Source organism: Rhincodon typus, unplaced genomic scaffold (genome assembly GCF_021869965.1).
Source record: "Rhincodon typus isolate 14 unplaced genomic scaffold, sRhiTyp1.1 hic_rhity00000845, whole genome shotgun sequence".
Taxonomy (NCBI): Eukaryota; Metazoa; Chordata; class Chondrichthyes; order Orectolobiformes; family Rhincodontidae; genus Rhincodon; species Rhincodon typus.
Genome location: NW_025966483.1, coordinates 13,636 through 40,904, shown reverse-complemented (window position 1 = coordinate 40,904; position 27,269 = coordinate 13,636). Strand labels below are relative to the sequence as shown.

The window sequence follows — 27,269 nt, the reverse complement described above, 5'->3', positions numbered from 1 at the left end:
AGTGAACAAGTCTGAACTGAATTGAACATTTTTATGAAGAGACTGTAATAGTCAGTCATGAAGAAATCCCTCCAATTTTGTTTTACACCTGAATAACAACTTTCACACATTGGAGATGAAAGCCATTGTCTGCAATTATATAGCTTGAAAACAAGGAACTCAGATATTGTAAAACACAAACTAGCTGCAACTCAGGGACAACAAGGTGCAGAGCTGGATGAACACAGCAGGCGAAGCAGCATCATAGGAGCAAGAAGGCTGACGTTTTGGGCCTAGACCCTTCAATCACAAAAAGTTTCTTTTGGCAGAGTAGAGGAAATGGATTTGTGACTGCAACTGATGGAAGTTCTCCCTCTGCCTTCTGAGGAAGGACAAAGCATGGTGATAAACTGAATTGGAGAAACGACCAAACACTAAGAACTCAGCTACAATATTCATGGCTGCTCTTGACCCAGGACATCACTAACCAACCATGGTCTAAGATTAAAGCTCAACACATCAAGGATTCTGCAAGGACTTTAAACTGAATATTACTTATCTGAGCTACAAGTTAAATAGGTGTAGCAAATCAGACAGTTTGAGTTTTGAGATATACCACAGGAATATAGTAAAGCTTTGCTTTTGTCGAAGTGGCTCGTGCAGTTACTTTCTGACTTATAAAAGATTTCTGCACTAGACTGAAACTGATACTTTCATGAAATTTGCATTGACAAATGACAGTAGGGTTGCTCAACTAGCAAAGTGCAGGGCCAGAGCTATGCTATCGTTATCAAATAATATGACACACAAAGAATATCTATCAATAAAACGAGCTAAAACAGATGATCAGTGCATGGGAAAATGTTATACCATAACATTATGTCAGTGAGAGCTATTTTTAAAACATTTCTTAATTGAACTACTGATGTCGTAGTACTTTTTAGTGACCAGCATTAGATCTACCATGGGCACTACGGTTTCTGGCAACCTAGCCAACAAATTCCAGTAGTTTTAATTTCACCTTGCTCCAAATTGTGGCAGACATACAAAAGTCACAGGCAACCAAAGATCAATATTAAAAACTACTTGGCACTTTTTTTGACTTGTCACCTCTTCCCTTCAAAAAGTACCAGTGTCTGCTTCAAACTGGCCTCAATTAACAAATGAAGATAAAATGCAATTTCAGAAAATAAGTTCATTCTGGATTTTAGTACTTGCATTTAAATTGGGAGCCACAGTTATGTGGACAAAGGTAACTGGACTTATTGAAAACATAGGCATACATATATCTATAAAATAAATAACATAATAGGAAATATTATTTCAGAATTGTAGATCAATGTGATATAAATGTTCCATCAAAAAAAAATTACCTTAAAGAAAGATTTGTATCTGTCCTGACCAAAGGATGCCAACAAAGCAGCATTGTCCAACTGCATGGTTGAATTCAAAACCAGCTTATACTAGCAGAGTGAAAACCAACACTTACAGCAATGAACCAAGTACTGTATTGTAATGCAAACACCACAATTTATTAGTCCCTAATACACAGCACAACACTAAATTGTGTTCATTCACACAGAACAACGTTTCCATTGGGAAATGCATCTTCTGCGGTAAGCATTCGAGTGAATAATATCACAAGATACTGGAACTACAATAGTTCTTGGCTTTGAGGGGATCTCACAAACGATACAGCAGTAAATCAGAAATTGGAATATGGTTTGAACACTTTTGCTTATTTTAGTCATGGGATGCATCCACCATGAGGAAGCCAAGTTGTAGCGTGGGGGCAGGACTTGATAAACAGGATTGTTGGAAATCAATACAGACTTCAAGAGGGACATTAGGTATTTTTCTTCTTGCTAAGTATTAACTTAAGCTTTATAAAGAAGTGGTCCAAATGCCAATTTAACCTATTGTTCTCCCTTTGATACGGACTAATCTGGTATATTTACATTTTTGACTGCATTTACTGAATACTACTTATCTCCATAGCCGTTACCCACATTAATATTTTACAGTACGACAAGGTGGCTAGCAATATCTACTATGCATCACTTTCTAAAAACATTCAGTCCTAGAGTTACTAAATTTTCCAGGAGTTCCAAATATAGGATTGACAAAGCACCTTTTAAGTTGACTACGCATTTCACTTGTGCTAGACACAACAATCGGTGGATCCCAAGCTGTGAGTGATGGCTTTCGGGAGAGGTCCCTTGCATGTTGTGCTCTGATGCAATGTTGGAAGCAAACTATGAAGAAACTATTACATTGTGTCTCAATTTTCTTGTCAAAGTGCAACTAAAAGCACAGTTACAAGAAAACAGAATGACAAAAATAAAAGCAGCATAACTTAATTTCAGATTTCCAATTACTACATTTTTCTGTGTAATTGCTAGTGTCAATACTGAGAGTCATATAGTCATTCAGGATGGAAAGACCCTTCGGTCCAACTCGTCCATGCCGACCAAGTTTCCCTAACTAAACTAGTCCCAGTTGCCTGTGTTTGGCCCATATCCTTCCAAACCTTTCCTATTCATGTACTTGTCCAAATGCCTTTTAACTGTACCTGTATCTATCACTTCCTCCAGCAGTTCATTCCACCGGTGTGTGAAAAAGTTGCCCCTCAGGACCCTTTAAATTTTTCTCCTCTTACCTTAAAAATATGCCCTCCAGTTTGAACTCCCCTATTCTAGGGAAAAGACCTTTGCTATTCACCTCATGATTCCATAAACCTCTATAAGGTCACCCTTCAACTTCCTTTGCTCCATTGAAAAAAAAAAGTCCCGGCCTATCCAGCTTCTCCTTATAACTCAAACCCTCCAGTCCCAGGAACATCCTTGCCCCCATTGCTGGCAAGTGGGACCCAGCCAATTATTCTGCTGTGTAATAGGCTGCAGTTTCAGACTGCAGATATGGCGTTTTCATTTTTTTTGATTAAACAAACTCATCAACGGGTTTCACTCATGAGATATTCATGTGGACAATAAAGCATTTGACCACAAGATGGCACAATTTCATTTTGCAGGGAAAGGCTATTGCTGCACTTAAGTTCATGCATAACAGGCTTACACACAAGCTCCTGATCTTGACTTCAACATAATTGTGGATGCAAAAATGAATCCTTGCTATTTGTAGCACGTCTGCATTTCACTTTGCATGAACTGGAATTTCACAAAACAGCTTGCATGTTGGTAAGACAGGGAATATTGCTAATGCAAAGGACAACATTTCCACAAGAGTGTTTATCAGATCTTACAGCTACGTTCTGGACAATACTGCTGAGGGCTAAAGTTTAGCTGCACTCAAGAGGGAAAAAAATGTTAACTATGAGAGAGAAGAGAGCATTTAACATGATAAATCCACATCAAGGCACAGACATTATAATTGTAAGTATTCCTCACCAAAGGTTGTTCTTCATCATTTATTTTACCACATCCGAGGAAGCTGCCTACACTAAAACAAGGATGTCACAATAAACAATATTCCACTGCCTCATGGTGCCATCTATGTAAAATAACGCAGCCACAAACAGCTTCCCAAAGTAGTATGTGGAACCAGAAGACTGGGATTTTGGAGGGAAATCATTTCTAGACTTTTGCCACTGAAGAAACTTACGATTTTGTTGACTCTTCAAAATTCCATTACTTGTAGAAAATGAAGCAATAGCACAAAAAGTGGATAAGACAATGAAATGCTAAGTGGGAACAATATTACAAACAGTAAATGTTAATTTAATAAACCGTTTAGAAAAAAGCTTCTTGAAATTCATCTGTAACCTGGAGACATTTTGGTTGATACAGTTGAATGATACAAAAGTGGGGTCATTGTGACATTGGGATGGGCACTCAGTATTAGGTATTCATGTGTCACTACTGTCAGCTTTTTCAGACTTGGGAAACTGCAAAATCTCTCAGTCCAGACAACTATTACGGAATTCTAAAAGCTATTCTTATGCTAAAAATGAAGAAGAAAATAGAGATTTTTTTAAAAAAAACAATATTTCTGAGATATGCCGCTGTACAATTAGTAAATATATTCCTTTAATAACTATCAAGAATTTTTCAAACAGACCTCAAGCACAGTCTACATTTGAAGTGTCAGAAAACTCATGGCAACTGTCACCAAGGATGACACGGACAGTCCATTAAGAATGTGAGCCGTATGAACAAAACCAACAAATTTTTGGCAGATAATTAAAATGTTATGCAAGACTGGCTATGTTAAAAGAGATAGCAGGCAGAATTCATTTTAATTTCTGTACTTTTGAAAAGCAGTTGTATTCTTTTGTAAAGCAATAATAAAACTTAACAGACAGCCAAATATTTCTTCTAATCTGCAGCCTCAAATAAATCTGTTGACATTTTCCCCAGTTACAAAGTGACAGACAATTTATTTTAAAATTCCACCGATCAGTGAGATCTAACATACAGCACAACACAATAGTCTATGATGAACCATTTAGGCATAAAATGTCACTCATTTTTGTTGCCACAATAGACCGCAAAGTTTTTTGGCAAATAACCCATAATTACAAGCAACTCATATTTCTTCAGCTAGAAATAGACATTTTCTGCAGGTCACTGCTACTTGGCAGTCAGACTAGTAATAAAGATGTTATTGTTTTACTATAAATTGCATATCTTTACTATGGTATTAAAATGTATTTGTGAAGATTATTTCTTTTGATTCTTCTACTTTTTTGACATTGTCACATGCATAACTGTGTGAAGTTACACCATTTATTTTCAAATCCAGAAAAAAGCTTTCATGGAAAATGCCTAAACACCAAAACAGCTAGTGTACAAATAGCTTTACTCTTGATTCCAACTGAAACAAAAATCATCAGGTTTACATCTCAAGGAACTATCCAATTTTGATCCTTTTAAAAATTTCAAAGGCATTATGAAACAGGAGTCTACAAATGACTGAGAACAATGTTCCACTACATCAGTGGTCAATGTTTTTGCATCAATTTCCTCTCTCTATTTTAATACAATACCAGTTTGAAATAAAAGTGGGTTCGTGGCTCAGTTAGGAGAGCAGAGATAGTAACTTCATCAAACATATTAAACAGTTAAATGTCATCCATCCCTGCAATTTCCGAATTTTGGCACATTTTGTGGCAAATTTAAGCTTTTGTGTGAAATATAATTCTACAGGATATGGTGGTAAAATTATTTGATAGATATTATTTACCAGCCACAATGCTTAGAATAAAATTTTTTTTAAAAGGAAGCATTTAAACGTTAATTTACTTTTCAATAAAGACAACTGTGATGTTTTTAAAGAAATGCTAGCCAGATACATGGTCAGTCTGCAAACATGGGCCTGAATTGTTTCACTTTGTTTTAAAAACAAATGCTTGCTCTTCTGTTACAGTTTGTCCATTTTAGTGAATCTGACTTGGAACCATATTGTCTCTCCTTCACTGCCATCCATTCGAATTTCTCCTACCACCACTGTATCTATACCACATGGAATGGAATGCTTAACGAGTATGTTCACTACCACCTTCATGGTAATTAGGAATCGGCAATAATGGTTCGATTTGCCAATGACATTTACATCATAATAGAATTTCCTTTTTAAAATGACCTAATTTAAAGCTGCACCTTTCAAAATCAGGACTGTCAGTATTCACATTCGCAAACAAAAATGTGGGTACCATGGAGGGACATTAAATTAAAATTTAAATATATTTTAGTAACAAGAAGGCCTTCAGCTACATTTAACACCTTTACATATTGGAAAATCCTTTATTCTATTCCCTGTTATCTGATGGAGGCAACTATTTGGTTTACGTGAACAGCTACCATTGGTGCTCCTTCGTGGAATAATTCCGGTAAAGAAGTTCTCACGGCAACCACGTTACGCTTTCTCAATACATCCTGGAGCACTGTGGCTATTGTGCAGTTTGTTTTTATGAATCAAGATTTTGAACAATCTCCTACAACTTGGCGACAATGAACAAGTGAATGATCCTGACATCATCCCTTCCCAAAAGCACTGACAAGAAGTGATGATGCTCACAAAAAGGTGGAACAAGACCATGGAAGTAAGATAGATTTCTACATAACAGCAACACTGCTCAAAGCAGTTGGCGGGGAAATGTATTTGGAAGTGAACTTGAAATTTTAAAGATGAAAATTTTCTTTTAATGTTTGTAAACAGAGATGCTTACCATCTGCTTCCTTAGGCCCAGTAATATTTTCTGGCAATCACAGATAAAACATATTGCTTTGCCGTCTCCCACACACATGCAAACAAATCTATCATCCATGGTTACATGGACACTAAGCTGTCTGGTAACTAGGTGGCAACAACAGATCTTTCCAAGTATTCCCAATCTAACTTGCTGGAACTTCAAAATGTCACAAACACGACACTGATCCCTGACCAATAATTCAAACTTCCAACAAAAATGCATTATAAAAAGGATCAGCATGAGAAAAATGAAGCATTAGCCCCTTTTCAACAGAAATGCCCAACATTTACATTAAATGTGGCAATGTAATCAAAAAACCCCACTTGCAGAAAGGGGGTGGATGAGGTGAAATACTGTTTTTCATGTAATATCTTAAGTGACTTCCAAATACTCCATGATGTTATGCTGCCAAATCACATCAGCGTAGATTAGTCTCACGAATCCTAGAGTGGGGCTTGCTTCATGACTTCCCAACTCAGTCACAATTGTGTCAACCTTTCATTTAAATAAGGGCAACTAAAATATCAGCACAAGGTTAGAGAACTGACACTTTTTGTGTCAGCACACTGTACTCGAACAATACAATGAAAACAAACAGATTAGGCATTGCGAATCTACTCCAGCATTTATGCTGCTAAATATAGCTTCCTTATTCAAGCGATAGACTTAGAGGAATTTAAAGCTATATTTACCTATCTGTTGTCAAAATGAGGAAATCAGCTACAGCAAACACTTTGTCAAGAATTCAAAACACAAGATTGATGGTATAAAGTGAGCTTCTACCAAATTGTTACAACTTATTTTCCTCTCAATTGCTCTTTTCAGTTGAACAATACTGGGCCATATAGTATTGTAGAATTAATGTTGCGGGTAAAACTGTTCACCATTATTTGCAGTGAAATTAAATCGTAACTCCTGGCCACCAAACAGGTGAAGTTAAAAATGGAAATTTGGAGATTACTATGTGAGACATGGCGTTATGTCCAAAAGTTCCATGAGAAAGGAATCAGTTGGCTCTTTCTTCACATATTTTGAATTTGTGAAGTTGACATACTTAGCTGACAGATACGGACTAAATGCAGCAGAAATAAATGGGGCTTGTCTATTCCAGTGTAAGTACAACTTTCAATAATGTAGTAAAGTATTAATTACTGCCAAAAAACACTTCAACGCCTAAATATCAACTTTCGTAAACTTGAGCCCTGTCTTATGGAATTTAGTTTTTGTTGGAAATTATGAAAAGTAAAAGATAAATAATTTTTACTTTTCTCTCTCTTATCACACCATCTCTTTTCATTCCCTCTTTTTATTTCGATACCTGTTCCTAATTTGTAGTTGAATCGGTGGTTCAGGCTGTTTCCCACTCAATATCATTCTTTAATCTCAATGACTAATGAGATATACAGATGCTTGCTCTGTTCACACAGGTCCCAGATGATGCCTCTGTACCTAAGAAATATAACAAGGAGTAGAACCCCCACAGCTGCTCAAGCCTGCCCACCATTCAACCCTGTCATGGTTGATCCTAGACCGCTCCCCACATCCCTAAATTCCTTGAGAACCTGAAAGTCTACCTTCCTCAGTTTTAAATATGTTCAGTGATGGAACATCCACATCTTCTGGAGAAGAGAATTTCACAGATTCATAACTCTGTGTGAAGAAATTTGTCCTCATCACAGTCTGAAATAATCAGCCTTTTATCCTGAGATGGAGCTAAGTAAAGGGTGCTGTGCTTTCTGATGTGCATTTACAGTAAACTCCAGAACCATGTCCCACACAAAGTCTATGGGCAAGGCAGGGTTTAACATGTGGCAAATCCAGCCAGACGTTTGTGGTTCACCTAATCTAATGCTACAAATTCATCTTTTTCTTGCATTATACATTATTTATGAGATTGAATGTCAGTTGCATGCTCATTTGTGAGATAAATTTTATGAAATGAATGGTACTGCCAATATTGCAACATTCATGACAATTAGTGATAACTAATTTCAAAAGAAATAATTAGCAAAGGTTTACAAAACTAAACAGATTAAAAACAAAGTACGGACAACTGGTGTTGCTGGGGTGTGAATATAAATAATAATGAACAATCAATACCATTCTTTTCCTTACCCGTTTACGTTTGGTGGCCGGAAGCCGGTTCTGTAAAAGATCAGAGTTTGATCGCCTTTGCAGGTTTGGAGGTAGACACTCGTTATGATGCAAGTCTTCATCTTCAGTTGATTCCTGCACAGATAGTAAAATCCCTCAACAGCATTTCAACTTCATTCTATGACTTGAAACAGGCAAATACTTGTTGACTAATAACCATTTTCTGTACTTCCATCAAGCCCCCAGTAAGAAAGAGGTTTGTTCAATACAAACTTGAATATCAGTTTAGAGATATGAAATCAGATCTGTACTTGATCTACAAAGGAAAGAAATAATGATTTTTGTTGCCACCAGCAGATGTTTTTACAGTTTTATTCTGCTGCTAGTTCCATACAAATGTTGCATGCAAGTCAAATTGATTTCAATCCCAATTTGACATTTAACTGTGATATCAAAACAATTGATTTGATCAAAATACACATTTTGTTCCAAGCAATATTTGGGACATCAATAAGTAATAAAATATGCAAACAAAAAAAAAAAAAGAATTCATTCAACCTCAGCATGAAACAATGACAGATCAAGATAGCCTGAGGGTCAGTTATGAAAAATGTATGTTATTGAACAAAGAATGAAGCAAATTTCACAAATCATTAAGAGACAATGTCTCTTGCAACTATCCCATTTTAGATATTTCAAAGACTACAATGTCAGTGAAGTCAGAAATGTTATGTACCTTCTGTTTTAACATGCTCTTCACTTCTTTGATCCCCATCTTAGCTTGGTTCTTAGCCTTGAAGAAAAAAATGGTTTCTCAAAATGAAATTTGAATAGCCGTAAGAGGTTTTCTTTAAGGTAACTACCAGAACCAGTTTGTTTCATTGTGAATTAAGGATGGCATCCTTCATAATAATTTCAAGACATTTGGCCAAGCCAGCAGCAATTCATAAAAGATATAAAATAGGAAATTACTATCAAGTTACCATACATATGCATTTACTAAATCATAAAACCAAACCTTTACTCTTGCATTGAAAATTTAAAATTAAACATATTTAACTTTCAGCTATTACCCATCTGTTTTGATTGCCTTCACTAAAGCACCTTTGTTTCTTTGATGTGTAACAATGAAAGAAGCCAACAAGTGACTCTTAGATGTCAGAGAAAAATTACGTTCATCATCAATTTTTTGAGGTATTAGATTTTCAATGTTTTATAGTGTCAATTCACCAATTTAGAAACATTTCTTGAAAGAAAAGCTTAATTGAGCAACCTTCTGCCTATTGCATGGTTTCCTTCTTTCAGTATCTTACAACGAACAGCATTTCACGAAACAAGAATCTAGTCTAACTATTGTGGAATATGCCTTTGAAGTAAATTTTCAATAAAGGTACAGCAGCATTATCCAAAGTTAAGTTGAAATCTGACAGGTAGGTGCGGATGAAGCAGTCTTGAACAAGTTTCTCCTTTAGTGTGAGAGATTTTGGTGTGATAACTCTTCAGCCTCTAACACACTGTGCATTTCTCCACGAGAGAAGGCAAAGCAATTTGCTCCAGGGCTTGAGTCAACATCATTCAGCAGGATATTCCGTTCTGCATGACTCATGCATATTTCATCTATACGTGGAATGTACCTGGCCTCCAGTCCACACCTGACCCAAATAGAGAAGTAGTCAGGTAACTCATTCCTCATACAACTAGTCAGCTGCACAGATCCTTTGGGACAGTGTACAATGTCACCAAATATTAATGACAAATCTGATCTTACAACTAGCAACATAAACTCAGAAAAATAAATTGTCTAAACTGATTTGTGTGTATCACAGAGTTTACAGAAACATTTTATCAAATGCCAATGAACACTTACTGCATCATTTATGAGAGGGGCAATAGATGGCTGAACACTTATCTGTTCAACTATGGCTGAAATATTTGCGAAACAATGCTATTGATATGGTGATGATTACATGGATGAAGCGTTGAAAATAAAGGCCCTTTTCTGTTCCCAGTTTGCATTCTCTATCAATTTTCAGAAAAAAAAAGATGTTTTGAATTACTTTTCACCCTTAATGCTTGAAGACAGCTACAGTCACCACGTCAGTTACCACTTGGCAACAAATTGAGATCATGTTTCAGCTTGGCTCTGTTGATTTTCAAGGGGCAATTTGGCCAAACCAGTGCAAAAGACTGAGGAAGTTCAGTTGTAAACATGTCCCGCATAAACTGAGTGCTTGCAACCTTTTGTGATGGAAGCTTCCTCTACTTGGATCAAATTTATCAGTGTGTCAGCCTTCTACTTGTGGCCCTTCAAGAAGGCTCTTCAAATTGAGATTTATTTGGAGACAAGGGCACACATAACTAGCTTTTGAATTTAAATTGATTTTTATGTTTAAAGGCAAAGAAACTGACTAACGTACATGAATGTGATTAGTAAATGGTTCTGCATTTTTTTTTAAAAAGGTAACTTTCAGTTAAGATCAGGTTACACAAATGGTGGATGAGACATAATCAATCAAAATGCTTTAATATGCTAATAAACCAATTTCCTATTGTAATTACAAAATTGTACCAGATTACCACTCTTAAATGTATTGACAATTATCTTTTAATATGAGGGAATAAATAATCAAATATGTTCTAAAATGTTGCTTGATTACTGATGGAAGATTTAGTAAGATTACTATGCAAAATTACACAGGTGGGTTCTGAGGAAATGTGAAATGTGAAAATAATTTCACTTTGTGAATCATGATTGTTGTAAATTGTCAAAGGAGGAGTTTTAAATTTCAAATGGATGATTGGAGGCAATATGGAAGCAATTATTTTTCAAAATATTCTGTCTTTCTCAGAGCCACAAAGAGAGATTATGGTCAACAATTCCCACAGTTTTCTTCTCTCATCGCACCAAAAATAAAGGTGTTCCCGATTCCACGCATAGAAATATATGTACATAGCACTATGGTAAAGGTTTGGTTGGAGCCTTAATCTTCAGAGATTTCAACATCAGTTGAGACTAAGATTTACAACCAACAAGATCACAGATTGTCCTCTCATTTAAATATAAGGAACTGAGTTTATTATTAAACCTGATATACCATCAAATATAAACCTAACCTTAAGCAAAACATTCAACTGTCCTACTTATTGAATAGGCTGTTTGCATTCTCAGTCTATCTACAATACTGCAACACCTCATTGTACCAGTTGGCACCCACAGTTTAGGGACTTACAAATTTGTACGCGGTTTTCATGGCAGGATTTGCTTTCGTCATCACGGTATTTATCAAAGCTCCACCTTTCTGGAAAGGAAAGAAAATGTGACTTAAGAGTCTTAGTTAATGCCTGGTATCACAAAGGTTAGTTTGGTACTTAGGCAATCATTAAACTTAATTTTGCCCATGTACCTATGCCTTCTATTACAATGGAGCTATGTGGCCTGGATGTGCTTACAAATACAAACACTCTTCTAAGTCTCATTAATTGACTATGACACACTTTGGGATAGTCTGGGAAAATAAAGAACACTGCTCAAATGGGAAAATAAAGCAAAGAACTGTGGATACTGGAAATCTGAAACAAAAAGAGAAATTATTAGAGAAGCTCAGCAGGTCTGGCAGCATTTGTGGAGAAAAAGCAGAGTTGATGTTTTGAGTCTAGTGACCCTTACATTCAGAAGGATCACTGGATTCGAAACGTTAACTCTGTTTGCTCTCCAAGGATGTGGCCAGGCCTGCTGAGGTTCTCCAGCTATGTGTTTCTGTTCAAATGGAAGTTGATCTTCCCTAATTTCTTCAGATGTTCTCACCTTGTTCTGTGAGAATCTAAGTTTTTGTTTTGTTTCTTTGAATTTGATCGATTATTTTGCTGGTTCTTTAAATCATTTTAACCTCCTTAGAAAGCCAATGATTCAAGCCTTTCTACGCTAATGTTGGTAAATATTAGGTTGCTAATTGGATCCAGCCAACCTACCAGACTTATCACAGACAATGCCAGAGAAACTCAGCAGGTCTGGCAGCATCTGTGGAGAAAGAAACAGTGACCATTTTGAGTCCAGTGCGACTTGTAAGTTCTGAAGAAAGGTCAAACTGGATTCGAAATGCTGACCTTGTTTCTCTCTCCACAGATGTGACCAGACCTGCTGAGTTTCTCCAGCATTCTCTGTGCTTGTTTCAGACTTCCAGCATCTGCAGTATTTGGCTGTAAATACCAGGCTTATCCTCAGTCAAATTCATTTAGTGTGGGCTGTAAATGGTAAATGATCAAGTTTAATGTATATGTATACATCAAAGCAATATCACATACAAACAGAGGCAAGGCCTGCTAATGCTTTGACATGCCTGCGCAGGCTAAAAATTCTGACTTCCATTTACAGGACGCAAATTTTCAATGCACTCATTTTATCTTGTGGATATTTAAAATTACATCTGTTGGTTCTCAAGTTCCCTCTGTTGCTGAGATAGTGAATGAATTTAAGGAGGAATTAGATTTTTAATTGGTAATGGGTTGAAGGGTTATGGGGAAAGCAGGAAAATGAGGGTGAAGAGAATGATCAAATGGCAGAGCAGACTCGGTGGGCCGAATGGCCTAATTCTGTCCCTATTTCTTACAAACTTAATGAATTTTTAAAGTTCTAGGTAATTACAATATCTTATGCATGGAAATACTAATTGCAATTTCATACAAGAAATGTTCGTTGACATCACCGTTCTCGTGGTTGAGATCTCAGCTCTCCTTCATTTCACTAATTTTGGAGAATATTATCCACAGAAATTACATCCTGAATTCATAACGTATGCACCAGACTTTGAGTTTCAATGTCAAGAAAGTCCTCTGATGTACTCAGCAGAACACAACTCAATAAATACAACATCTCATCCTTATTGAGGGTTTCCATTTATAACTGCTCATGTTGCAGGTTAATCTGCTGATAGCATGTGAAATAATACATTGTGCTACACAACACAAAGAGCTGGCTACTCTCCAAATCATGTCCTTATTTCAGAATACTAACTTGTGCTCTTATCACTTAGTCACCTTTCTTTTCAGCAATACTTATGGATTCTTCCAGAGTTTGCAAATTTACCGTTAGCTTCTGTTAAACTACATTTCCTTTTCTATGAGATGAATCGATGTTAATTTGTATATCAATCAAATCACCAGGAGAGCTTTACATAGGATAGAAGTTCACTCTATCAAGCCTCAGATGGTTTAGAGCCCAAAGATTAAAATAAAAATTGTGAACAATTAGGCCAAATCCTCAAGAAGCATTTTGAAGATTATTGCTGCAGAAGTATTCTTCAGTTAATCACAATCACAGCTCTGGGTAAGCATCGCTATTCAGCGCTGTCAATCTATAGTGGATACAACTAGAAATGAGCATATGCTCTGCTGATATGCATCGATAGGCATATTGACTCACCTTGACTGTGTGCATCCATTGCTGGTAAGATTTTGAATTTCCTGTACACAATTAATAAAAGTTTGACAGTTACTCCTTTTGTTAGAAGTAAAAATATTCAAGTAACATTTCATGTGGTGAAGTAGAAGAGCGAAGATAGTCTTTAAATATATTTCAAATTGTGCATACAACCTTTACAGGGAACTGTGCATAAAAATATCTAATGTAATTTGAGCTTGAAAGCAAGTTTACTTTTCCATATTCTGCAGTCAATTAATTATGCATTAAGACTCACTACTCAATTATTCTACAAATTGTTTTCCACTAGTCAAAGTCAATTATCCCAAGTGGACAAAAAGCTTTGCTCTTTATGGAGATCTTCTCTTTCAGGCTTTCTCCTGCTCCTGATCTCTTCCTGCATGGATATTCAACATTCCAATAGAATTTTGGCATTCTCTTTGACATCCCCACACCCATAATAAGTAAAAGAAAAATGCCCATTAAGGAGTTTTTGCTTATGGACGAAGACCAAAATTTATTCCCCTTCTCCAAAATAAATATTTTATATGGACATATTATACAATGTACAAGTCTTTCCATAATTAGGCTCTAGCTCACACACACAGTAAAAAAAAAACTCAATTCTTTAGATAAAAGCAACAGAACTTGGAATTCAGGATTGACTTCTTAGGTCAATGCATCCCAAGTAATTAGCAAAATATAGTTCAAAATTAAGATCTGGTTAGTGGAAAATTGATCAATGTAAAGTCCAGACATTATCCCAAACTAAGGACCAGGTAGAGGATAGTAGAATCATGATATGTGAAAGGTTCCTACCTGAAGGGCAAAGACTAAAGGAGATTATTAGCAAAAAAAAAGATACATTTCAATGCAAGGTCATGCCTTACCTCCACTATAGCCTCCCGCGGTTATCTCATCTTCGAAAACATCAGAAAATCCTTTCCCTGCATTTAACTTTTCCAACCTCCCATCGATAAACTAGCAAAAAGGTAAAGGTAGTACAATTCAGTGAACAGGATAGGTAAAATCTATGGTTGTGACATCCATTTTGGTTTACTCTAACTCAAAAATGTATGATGAGGGCAGTTGCAGGATCATTTGCAAATCTATAGGTGGTTAGCTGATATCCTTTAGCAGTACGGGCACCACAGTTGGATGCATTAGCCTTTGATGAATGGGGATAAAGCAGACAATGGTTTAAAACCATTGATTTTACATGTGCATGCATGAATTTCAGAAGCAGACAACTTGACTGCACATTAATACAAAAGCAAAATACTGCAGATGTTACAAAATCTGAACTAAAACAGAAAATGCCAGAAACATTCAGCAACTCTGGCAGTATCTCTGGAGAGAGAAACAGTGTTAACATTTCAGGGCAATGACAATGAACTTCATCATGACTGGTTGTGCAATTCTATCACCTAAAGCTAAAAGACGAAAAGTTACTGCCTAAGCTTGCACAAAAGGAAACAATGATCACTTCCATGAAACAAGCCAAATCTTACACAGCTCTTTAAATTCTAAATAAACAAGAACGGAAATTGCTGGAGAAACTCAGCAGGTCTGGCAGCATCTGTGAAGAGAAAACAGAGCTAACGTTTTGAGTCCAGTGACCCTTCTTCATGTCTCACTGCCTTGGAGAACCATCATGAATCTCAATGAAAAGTACTTTTTGTGGCTTCAGGACACAAGGCAGCTTGACCTTCAAATCCAGGGCATTAGAACAGCATTCTTTCTTCTCAAAAAAAGCTATTAACTTCATGTAAATTAAAAACTGAAAGGAAATCTTGCATTTATATAGCATCTTTTGGGATCACAGGATGTTCCAAAGCATTTTACAACAACTGAAGCACTTTTGATGGCAACGAATTTGTGCACAGCAAGATCCCAAAAAACAGACACGAGATGACGAGCCATCAATTTGTTTTTTTGATATTGATTCTAGCATAAATATTGGCAAGAACATAGAGGGCAATTTTGCTGCCTTTCTTCAAAATATTCGTATGGGATCCTTTACATCCACTTGAGGTGCAGACAAAGTCCCAATTTAATATCCCATCTGACAGGAGACACTTCTGACTGTATAACAGGCGCTTAATACTGCACAAGAGTGTCAGCTTTCACTTTTGTGCTTAATTCTTAGAGGGGTGCTTGAACCCACAATGCTTTCTAACTCAAAGCTTGAGTGTGTCGCCAACAGCAGATAACTCACAGAAAATACAAAGCATTATTACTGATTTCAAGAATGTCAATGTGAAATTTCTCTTGACTGGTTATTAGGTCAAATTTTTAAAGCTAACTTCTACTTGCAGAATATCTTTGCAGCTACTTCCTCCTTACAACTCCCCAATATGTCTTTTGAAAAGAGAACTCTGGTCCAAATAATCAAATAATAACTTTTCAGGTTTTTGACCCATCTCAATTTCTTGGCAGATCAACCACAAAACGTATCAGCCTTGCATTATTTAAATTCAAATTACACATCATTGGTTTTATTAACAATCAAAAAAGCAACCAAAACACTGACGAACCAAAGTAGTTAGCCAACATTATAAAATTACCAATTATTCATGCATCCATGTTTAACAATTAAACAGCTAACACTCTTACTGTACTCTGCAAATACATATTTTTATTAGAAAACTTATGAAGTGTGTTAGCACGGCATTTGAAGAAAAGTCTAAACTTACTTCTGAAATGGTATCAAGGTACTGATGTATGTGCATCAGTTGTTTATGTCTTCAATATTCAATCTAAGATTTCCAATTATTATGACTTAATTAAAAATATGATATAGTCTAAAAAAAGCATGATTGGTACTATTTTTAACAGAAATAAATTATTCAGTCATTTGAATTCCACGATCTGGAGAATGCTAACTAGCAATTAGATAGTTAATTTGTTCATCAACTTTTTTCAGATTTTGTTTTGTAAATAATTGAACTGCTTCAGTACACAAATGGTCTGTATGAAACATTAAACATAAAAGCATCATTTCTGATGGAATAATTTTTGATGCCAGAAATATTAAACTGGAACTACTGGTAAGAAAAATATACAGAAATATTCAACATTGGAAGCAATGAGTGAATTATTACAAAAACAGAACTAGATTCCACAGTAGTTATCCAAAGCTAGCCATGTTTAAGCACAAAGAATAAAGGACATAATCTTACAAATAAAGTGTACACTGCAGTTATCTACAAAATGAATCAACTTGTGCATTTTGTTTTTCAGTTTGAATCTCACAGTTGGAAAAAAAGGATTCAACTATGGAGTTACTTGTTTGCAGAAGACAGCTATTCGCACAATTGATAGAATGGGGAATTTTTTTTATCATATTACAAGAAATTAAAGTGAAGTAGGTACATTCTCTGAATTACATGGAAGGGTCAAATTGAAGCAGGATGTTTACTGGCCTGCCATGATTATAAATTATGCAGTCAGTGGTAATCTGAAGGCTACAATTCAGTTGTTGATACGGAACTAGCTAAATTCCTATAAATTAAAACAATGGCAATAGCACATAGGGTACATATGATAGAAACCAGGCAGATGATCTGAGTCGTAATTGGACAAAGTCCTATTTGTTCTGAATGGGCCTTTTTCCAAGATCCAAGGCCTTGGTTCATGGTCAGATCAGTATTATTTACTGGATTTCATGTTAACGAAAATGAGATAAAAAAACAACTGAGCTACTACAGAGCAGAAATGTCTTTGAAGTTCAGGTTGCTATCATGCCAGAAACTCAAGAAATTCTCCTGTCATAAGATAGCACTTGATTCATTATCATTCTTCACAAACTACTGAGCTCAATCAGTCTGCTACAAGAACGTGCAAATCAATGGTCAAATAATTGTAGAAAAAGTATTTCAGAAACACAGGTGCATATTATCCTCAGAAATTAGGATAATTTTGTTTTATCACAAGCTTCTTCAGAAAAATGTGCAGGGAATCAGAATTGCAGCAACGTTTCCCAGACTATGCCCTTGTTATCAAGTGGAAAAACTAACCACCAATGCAAGAAAGGATCTTTAAAAGTTAACTGAATGGCTGGGCACCCCAAAATGCGATTAAGTGCAAGCTCATGAACAGAGGTCCAGCTTTTTAAAATATAACTCAGAAGTACAGGAATAAGGCAGATTTAGTAATCTGGCCTGTACACTGCAGGAACATACTTGATGCTATTATAGAGGCAAATTGCAGGAAACTTGTGACTAACAATACTAATGTCTTTAGCTTGCTTTTATTTTAAACTTGAAGGCTTTTACATCTGTCCACATTTTGTTGTCCAGATTGGTCACTTAGGCAACTGAAGATGCACGACCATCAGAAATAGAAACAGGAGAAGGCTATTTGGCCCCTCAAGGTTGTTCCACCAATTCAATAAGACTATGGCTGTTCTGACACTCCTTACATCAACTTTCCTGCCCTCTCTGCATAATCCCTGATTTCACTACTGATCAAGAACCTAAATATGCATCGCAGCTTTAAATATATATAAGGACTCTGCCCCCATAGCTCTCTGTGGCAAAATTCAAATCTCTGACAGAAGAAATTCCTCACCACCTCGCTGTTAAATTGGTGCCCCTTTATACTGAGATTATGCCCTCTGGTTCTAGACTCTTCCATGAGGGAAAATATGCTCTCAGCATTTACCCTGTCAAGCCCCTTAGGAATTCTACATGTTTCAATGAGATCACCTCTCATTCTTCTAAGCTCCAGTGAGTAGGGTCTCAACCTGTTTAGCCTTTGTTCACACTACAATCCCTCCTTATTGGGATCATTCCCATGAATCTTGTCTGAACTGCCTCAAATGGAATAATGCATTTTTAAATACAGGTACCAAAACTGCTCACAGTTCTCATGATGTGGTCTCACCAGCACATTGTACAATTGCAATTGGACTTCCCTACTCTTATAGTCCAACCCCCTTGAAATAAAGGCCAACACTCCATCAGCCTTCCTGATTGTCTGCTGCACCTGTGCGTTAGCTTTACGCGCTTTGTGCACAAGTACCCCCAAGTTCCTTTGTGTTGCAGCTTTCTGCAGTTTTTCTCCATTTAAATAATACTCTGTTCTTTTGTTGTCACTTCCAAAATGAACAATTTCATATTGTCTGATATTATCATCCATTTAGAAACTTATTTCCCCCTTGCCTAATCTATGAATCTCTCTCTCAACTGTTTGTATCCCTCTCAAAACCTGCATTTGCACCTATTCCAGCAAACCATGCACATGCTACATGCACAATTTTTGGGATGTATCAGTATAGCTAAGTAACAAAATGATTTCCTCCCAATGTCTATTTTTTTGCATAAAAGGACTATTCCCTCAAAGTCTGCTACATCAGGTTTCCACTGTGTCCTGACAAACAATTCCCAGACACATCCCAGAAACATTCAGCTGGATATTGGAAAATCCGTGCCATTAACACAACACAACAGCAAAAACACAGTAGACAGGGGAAATGAGTCCAAAATTGATAATAATTAGAAGGTATGTGTAAGAATCACCATAGGTCAGTCATGAACAGTGGAATGGTGATAGCTGAGTAGTTGATTTTGAGATTCTTGACTTGGTTAATCTTGAAATCCTTGGGTTCAGTTTTGCTTTGGTTGGCTTGCTGGCTTCTAGCGGTCAGGGGGAGTCTTTGACCTGCAACACTGGTTTACCTTACTGGTTCTTTCATTGGGACTTTCACAAAACACTAGTGCTCGAACGCTAGCTATAACAAGTAAGTGCCTAGTCCCACTGGCACACACAAACACTCAGCTTACGAGCACACCGTCTTCCACTAGCACACACAGACCAGGATTGAGCTGGCTTTCAACCTCTGATCCTGCGCATCTTTGAAAGGAGAAGGCACAAAACATGTCTCTTTCCCAGACTGCTGCCTTTTCTCCTGTTCGAGTTCACAGTCTGAGGAGATAACCCTTACAGCTCAATATGTACTGCCTTGCTCCCCATTTGAGTCCATGCCTTCAATGTTTCCTTGTCACCTCATTAGGTTTGATATTCTGGGGATCTCTTCCTTTCTCTTTCTCTGCAGACCGCTGGTGCATTTACATTCATGGTCACTTTGGTTGTATCAATCCCCTCTTTTAAAATAAAATGTTGGAACTCAAATTTGATATGACTATTGTGATTACAGCCTGGGGTTGTGACATGCCAAACCTTTATAAATATTGATTAGATTTCAGCTGGAATATTGTTTAATTCTGAACACCAAAAAGATGAAAAGTTCAAGATATCACAGAGAGTGTTACTGGAAAAGATACTATATATAAGGTACTTTAGCTAAGTGGGAGAAGTTTGGAATACAATCAGAAAGTGCTGGATGAAATCAGCAGGTCTGGAAGCATCTGTGGAGAGAGAATGAATTTGTGTTTCAAGTCTAATATGGCTCTTCTTCGGATCATAAACACTCAAAACATTAACTGTTTTTCTCTCTCCGCACATGCTGCCAGATCTGCTGAGTTTTTTATTTCAGATCTTCACCATCCACAGTATTTTGCTTTTACAAGAGAGATATTTGGGTTGTTTTTTTTCGAAGGAGGTAGTTAATAGGGCAGCTGTGTAAGAAATTACGACTGATTTTGGTGCAAAAAATATACTGAAATTGCTTTGAGTGGCAGAAGACACAGATCTAAAGTCACGCTCAAAAGAATCAGAATTGACATGAGGAAACAATGTTCCTTCCTTACAGAGGAAGTTCTGGGAATGCACTGAAAGGATGTTGCAAACAGATTCAATAGTCACTTGCAGAAGGAAATTGGAAATACCAGAAGGGGAAAATTTACAAGGCTACTGGAAGAATGAGGGAACGGGATGAATTAGATGGTTCTGTGACAGATGTGACACTGTGTAAGCCAAGTATTTCCTTCTATGCTACATCATTCAATTATGCTAAATCAGAAATTGAATGGAGCATTTTTTTTTAAGAAAGTGTGTATGTGAGAGAAATACTGGCTTTTCAGCTGTAGTTTAAGTTGCTGTTTCAATTCTGAATACACTTACAATTTTCACAAAAGTCATTTAGTCAAGTGGGAGTCACAAAATCATTGAGTGGAGCAGATGGAGGGACACAATTTAAAGGAACCCACTGCATCAAATTTAACGTTTACAAAGATTGTTTGAGAAGTTGTAAACCATCATTGCACAATGCATGCTGTCACTTCCACTTACCTAATTGCTCATATCCTCTTACATCCCTCAATGTTGACAGGCATCAGGGTTTTCATTTGTAGGCGGGACCCAAAGACGGGGGCCAATTCAGGATCCTAACCTGTAGGGTGTTTCCCAGACACTCCCACCAAGGTGGTGAAAGAATGGCCAATTAAATGCGTTTCTTAGGCCATTCTTATTTTTAATTGCCTGGTTGTGACTTAGATAGCAGCCTTTCAATGGGATGGTCATTGGCCACACCTATGGCCTGGACATGTTCTGAGCTCAAGTCTACTGCCTAACTCCCAGTCAGCCTAGAAATAGAGCCCTAACACAGATCCCTTCCTAACATTAAATTGATCTACATTGGCTGGTAGTAGTCCATTACCTGACTCAACCTCGAAAAACAGCTTGGGGTTGTCTTCATGGTGCCAGTCTGAAGCAAAGGTTGGGATTGCCAACTTGTGGGTCTTCTAGCCTCCGAACTCAAGCTTGCCTGAAAGTTCAGCTCTTGATATGCATCAGCGAGCCAAACATCACATTCCACCTTCCACATTCCAAACTATTTCCATCTACAAACCTACAAGGTCACAGACACTGACGCCACAGTGATGTCTACTTATGGATGTCCACTTCCCCACCCGAGAAGGGCCACTTATGCTTACCAGAAACCTCCTCTTAGCCTCCAACAAAAATAGAACTTGCTGGAGAAACTCAGCAGGTCTGGCAGCATCTGTGGAGAGAAAGCAAAGCCAATGTTTCGGGTCCAGGGACCTTCTTCAGAATTCCTCTGAACCCATCCTATTAGCATTTTCCCCTTGTACCTTTATCTTGTTTCCCGTTAAATGCATTTACATTGGTCCCTCAACTGTTCATGTGGTTGCAAATTCTACATCCTAACCAGTTGCCTAAAGTCTCTATTATAACAGGTCTTGTACTTTAGATCACCTGCTTTGGATTCTTCCACCAATACAAGTATCATTCGCACACTACAATATCAAACCCCTTCATAAAACCCTCTTCCAGGCTACCACTCAGCCTCTGCTTATTTCAGGGAAAATCTCAGCCAGTATTTCCTAACCATTACAACCTCTCAATTCTGGACTGATCCTTGCAAATAAGTATTCAATATTCTAGTTTGAGACATATCCATATTATGTTTATGTATATACAGAAACATATTAGTACAAAATATTGAAAAATAAATCTTTCCCAGCGACATATCCACAACATTTTTACATGTATACAAACTTTTCACCTGTTTGAAGAGCTGAAGTTGTACTGCATTTTGAAGAAACTGTTTCATAGTGCTGGACCGATGTGCAACGTAGCTCTCCTCGCAAAATGTGACTGGCTCTCCCTGAAATTAAACAATATTTACCAGATTAAAGACAGAACACTACCCAAGTACATTTTTTCTCCTAATCATTAGTTTTCTAATGTATTTATTACATTGAACAGCATTGAAGAATTGAAGCAGGAGTGCATGTTAGAACTGGAATAGACTACAAGAGTTGGTTTTTATTTTAATTTGTTAAACACAAAGGACAAAGTCTTTTTGTTAAAATTCTATCCATCTGTTGACTCTTGCCCAGCACACCCCATGTTTTCCATTGTGTCCCCACCCCAATCAAGTTGTTCATTGCCTCGCCAGGGTATAGTCTCACTTGAAGCTTTTGCTCAATGCTACCTCACTCAGGCAGACTTGATTTATGCCCGATTCCTGACACAAACTAGTGCTTGGCTGACAGGTGGAGCTCACATCCTATGCCTGACTCGATCCTCTCTCAGCATTAAGCACACAAAGTGCGTTATTAACTGGTATTTTAACTCTGCCTGATCTACTTCACCATAATCATCGTGCTTGAAGAATGTTCCACTGCCACATTGCTGTTCCAAAGACATCAACCATTTTAGCACATACTAGGGATACATTTCCTCCATACAGTTTAGGATTGATGATCCTCTCTTTGATACCAACTTGGTATCTCCCAAAAAGTGAACAAATATAAAATGCTTGACAACGACTCCATTAGAAAGAAAAAACTTTGTCAACAACTATATTTATTGGTGCATACAGGCACAGAATCTCATCTTAAAGCATGGTCTAGTTTCTTGGCAATAGCAACTAGGCTAATATGTATTGGATATAATTCCCTGTTCTTGTGTTGCTTCATTCGAAGTGTATTTGGATACAATTGTTGCTGAATCAGAATGGGGTGCCTAAGATTTTATGGCATTGGTTTCAATGTATATTTTCACAACCGATCATTTTAACAGTTAATATTTCAAGTTACTTGGTTCAGGCCATTTTCCTGTGAAGCACTTTTCAGTCTGTTGATGCAAAATAGACAGAACATCCAAAGTACTTGGCGGGCAAAAGACCAGAGCACATCTGTGGCGAGTGAAGAAAATACTAATACCACAGAAGCCTACTGTATATATCAGAGATATGCCATATGTTCTAGACGAGTAACTTGTACTCCATCAGCAGCTTACTAACTACAGCAAAATTTAGTGTCACAGCAATTGTTAGCTTTGCATTCCATTTACAAGATTATTTGTCTGTCCTAATGCATAAACCCTATTGATAATATTGATGAACAACGTTAGCTACAATAACATTTATATGTCTGTTATAAACCATTAACTTTCTGCCTGCTAAATTTGAAGACGATCATGCCAGAATGCATGACCAAATGAACTAGGTGAAATAAAGTGAAGAGGGTCCTCCACTGGATTCTTGCACAATCTGCAAACTCCCTTGGATGATCTAGTTTAAAAAAAAATCTTGCCAGTATAGCATGCAGGACCTTACTTCGAGGAATTGCCTAAGATGCTGGCTACTCTCCCTCTCCTCCTTTCTCTATCCCACTCCAGCTTAAAAAGGAATCTGGACTTAAAAACAAGATCTGTAGCAAATTGCCAACCAATGTAAATTGCTGCTCTTATAGACTGCAATGATGGTGGATTATGTCAAGAACATACACAAAATATGACTATTGTCTTTGTTTCTGCAATGCTAGCATACAAGAAAATAGTACTTCAATTGACACCTAGTGGAGCCATTAATCTTTGACTTATACAAAATAGTGTCCTTTGAATTTAGTTTTGTTCATGATTTGGATGAAGGAGTGGAAGGGTGGATTAGTAAGTTCGCGGACGATACGAAGGTGAGTCGCGTTAGGTTACAAAGGGACATTGATAGGATGCAGAGCTGGGCTGAGAAGTGGCAGATGGAGTTTAACCCTGAAAAGTGTGAGGTGATTCATGTTGGAAGGAAAAACTTGAAAGCAGAATACAGGATTAACGGAAAGATTCTTGGCAGTGTGGAGGAGCAGAGGGATCTTGGGGTTCATGTCCACAGTTCCCTGAAAGCTGCCAACCAGGTGGATAGAGTTGTTAAGAAGGCGTATGGTGTGTTAGCTTTCATTAATAGAGGGATTGAGTTCAAGGGCCATGAAGTTATGCTCCAGCTATACAAAAGCCTGGTTCGGCCACATCTGGAGTATTGTGTCCAGTTCTGGTCACCTCATTTACAGGAAAGATCTGGAAGCGTTGGAAAAGGTGCAGAGGAGATTTACCAGGATGTTGCCTGGAGGGAAGGTTGAGAGAGCTAGGACTTTTCTCTTTAGAACGACAAAGGATGAGAGGTGACTTGATAGAGGTGTACAAAATGTTCAGAGGTATAGATAGAGTGGACAGCCAGAGACTTTTTCCTAGGGTGGAGATAGCTATTACGAGGGGGCATAGTTTTAAAGTGAGTGGAGGTAGATATAGGGGAGACGTCAGAGGTAGGTTCTTTACTCAGAGAGTGGTCGGGGCGTGGAATGTGTCGCCGGATTGGGTAGTGGAGTCGGCCTCATTAGGGGCATTTAAGCGGTTATGAGATAGGCATATGGATGATAGTATAAAGTAGGGGTGGAGGTTAGAGAGACCTTAAGATTAGGGTAAAAGTTCAGCACATCATCGTGGGCTGAAGGGCCTGTACTGTGCTGTACTGTTCTATGTTCTATGTTCACTATCATTACATCTTTCCCTTCAATTAACTGAACACACGACTGCTGCAAACTTGAAGGACAAATAAAATTGGACGAACAAAATTTGTTTATCATGAGACCAGCGAGAACACAAAACTAATTTTAATGCATTTGGTAAGGAATTGTATCAAACAGAATTATTACCACCATTTTACAAGTTACTAGGGAGTACAGATATCACAAAGATGCTGTAAACTCTTTAAATGATCAGTGTGAACATGACAGTTTCACCAAATATATTAACAAAACAATTTATTTTGTAAATGAAAAAAAAGCCTATATGGGACATCAGACACAAGCTTCATATTCTGGAAATATATTCTACTTGCATTAGGCAATGTACCACTTTCTGAGGAAAAGTAGCAAAAGTTTGGTATCTTATTACAAAGCATTAATATTGATGAACACTGTTAGCTACATTCGCATGGATTTATTAACAAACAATTGAGTCTTGACTGGAAAATTGAAGCAATCTAATGGTCTAGTTATATATTTTGAAAGAGCTGCTGCCAATTATGACTTTTTGTACAACAATAAAATACTGAATATTCAATAAATAATACAAAGGAGAAATAAACTAAACCAGGAAGATTTTAATTTGTATGTTGTAAAATGATCATCTGTAAATAACCTGAAGCTCAGCTAAATGAAATGGACACCCTCATACATCAAATACCCTCTAACATGAAACAACTATTTAGATAATATACATACCTTTTAATGTCCTTGAAATGCAAATTTAAACAGCATACAAGGTAAAATGCATAAAAATAGGATTATAAAGAATTCTTTTAATTGTAATGTTTATTCATGGCACTTTATAATAAATCATTACAAAAGCTCATATTTCTGTCAGGTAGTCAAGACCATGCTAATGGAATGGAATCTGCAAGGACTCTCTAGAGTACAGTTTTGATAGCTTGCTGTACACAAAGGACAAATACTATGAGTCCTTGCAGAACAACACAAAAATCCACCTTTAATGTTCATAGTACTTCATGAAAACACAGAGAAATCCACATTAAGAACAATTCTAACCACTGCTCCGGATCTCCCTCTGGTCTATCAAAAAAATTGACAGTTACAAATCAGACAGAAATTTTTAAATCCATCTTATCAGATACCGCTAAATCCCCAAAGCACAGAATTATCTTTTGTAGTTGCTGTGGTCCAGGATTACAAGTATGTGTCCATTTTATTTCAGTGGGATAAATTAAACAAGTTGCAATTTAGTACTCAATACTAAATCAGGGCATTAGATCATGGCAATTCTTCTGATGCCATGTTTAAAGAGGTAGCTTGTGCAGTGCAAAGCTGCAATAAAACCAGAGGAACATAGGAGCAGAGGTAGGCCATTCAGTCCATTAAGCCTGCCCCACCATTCAATATGATCATGGCTGATCATCTATTTCAATGCCTGTTTCTCCACGTTATCCCATACCCTTTTACAATTGGAATTTTGATATCTGTCAATCTCCAGTTCAAACATAATCAATGATCGAACTTCCACAGATCAATGATGCAGAGAATTCCTAAGATTCACAAACCTCTGAGTGAAAATAATTAATGCTGATGCTAAGTACCATCCGGTCTACAATCATGGGAAACTCTATATTTGCATTCATCTGTATATCCCTTTAGTATTCTATAAGTTTTAGTCACATTAACTCTTATTGTTCAAAACTCTAATGAGTACATGCCCAATGGGCTCAATCTCTCTTTATAGGACAGTCCTACCATTGTCTTTAATGCCTTCAACGATCCTGCACATGGGTACACAGAATAAGGAGCTGACAGAGACCAAGGAAGTCCTCAATTCACAATGTTAATGGTGATGAGGTGACTGATGCAGTAGACTACCAATGAGTTTATGCAGCTCTATTACTGCTGCTAAACTGACATATTGGTATTTAGTAGCATTGTGTTATCAAGTTATTACAGCAATAAGGCATCCTGGGAACAAGTCTGGTGACTTATATGTCTGAACATACATTACAGGCACTCTATGGCAATAATATTCTTTCTGAGGTAAAGGAACCAACACTATACACAATTCAAGGTGCAGTCCAACCAATGTTCTTTGATATTGAGCGAAGACTTTGTTATTGCTGTACATAAATACTCTTATGATAAAGGCTAACATAACATTAGCCTTCCTAATTCCTTGCTGCATCTGCATATTAACCTTCAGTGACTTATTGCCGAGGAGAACCAGGTCTCTTCATCCATCTTTAGTTCCTGAACTCTGACCATTAAAAAAAAAACACTCTGTGGATCTGTTCCTCTTACCAAAGTGAAAAACCTAATCTTTCCACATTAAATATACCTGCCTGCCTTGTATTTGTCCATTCAGCGA

General features: G+C 37.1%; 1 protein-coding gene across 1 annotated transcript in view; it reads right to left on the bottom strand.

The window, feature by feature from the left end:
- Positions 1-8,305: 8,305 nt before the first annotated feature.
- Positions 8,306-27,269, bottom strand: part of LOC109912156 (DENN domain-containing protein 1B-like) — a gene marked incomplete at both ends in the record, with an annotated part of 32,517 nt that continues 13,553 nt past the window's right edge. Inside the window, 6 exons of the mRNA XM_048592227.1 lie at positions 8,306-8,419; positions 9,021-9,077; positions 11,515-11,583; positions 13,704-13,744; positions 14,591-14,681; positions 22,132-22,233. Of these exons, the coding sequence (XP_048448184.1) occupies positions 8,306-8,419; positions 9,021-9,077; positions 11,515-11,583; positions 13,704-13,744; positions 14,591-14,681; positions 22,132-22,233 (474 nt within the window). The remainder of the gene's footprint in view (positions 8,420-9,020; positions 9,078-11,514; positions 11,584-13,703; positions 13,745-14,590; positions 14,682-22,131; positions 22,234-27,269) is intronic.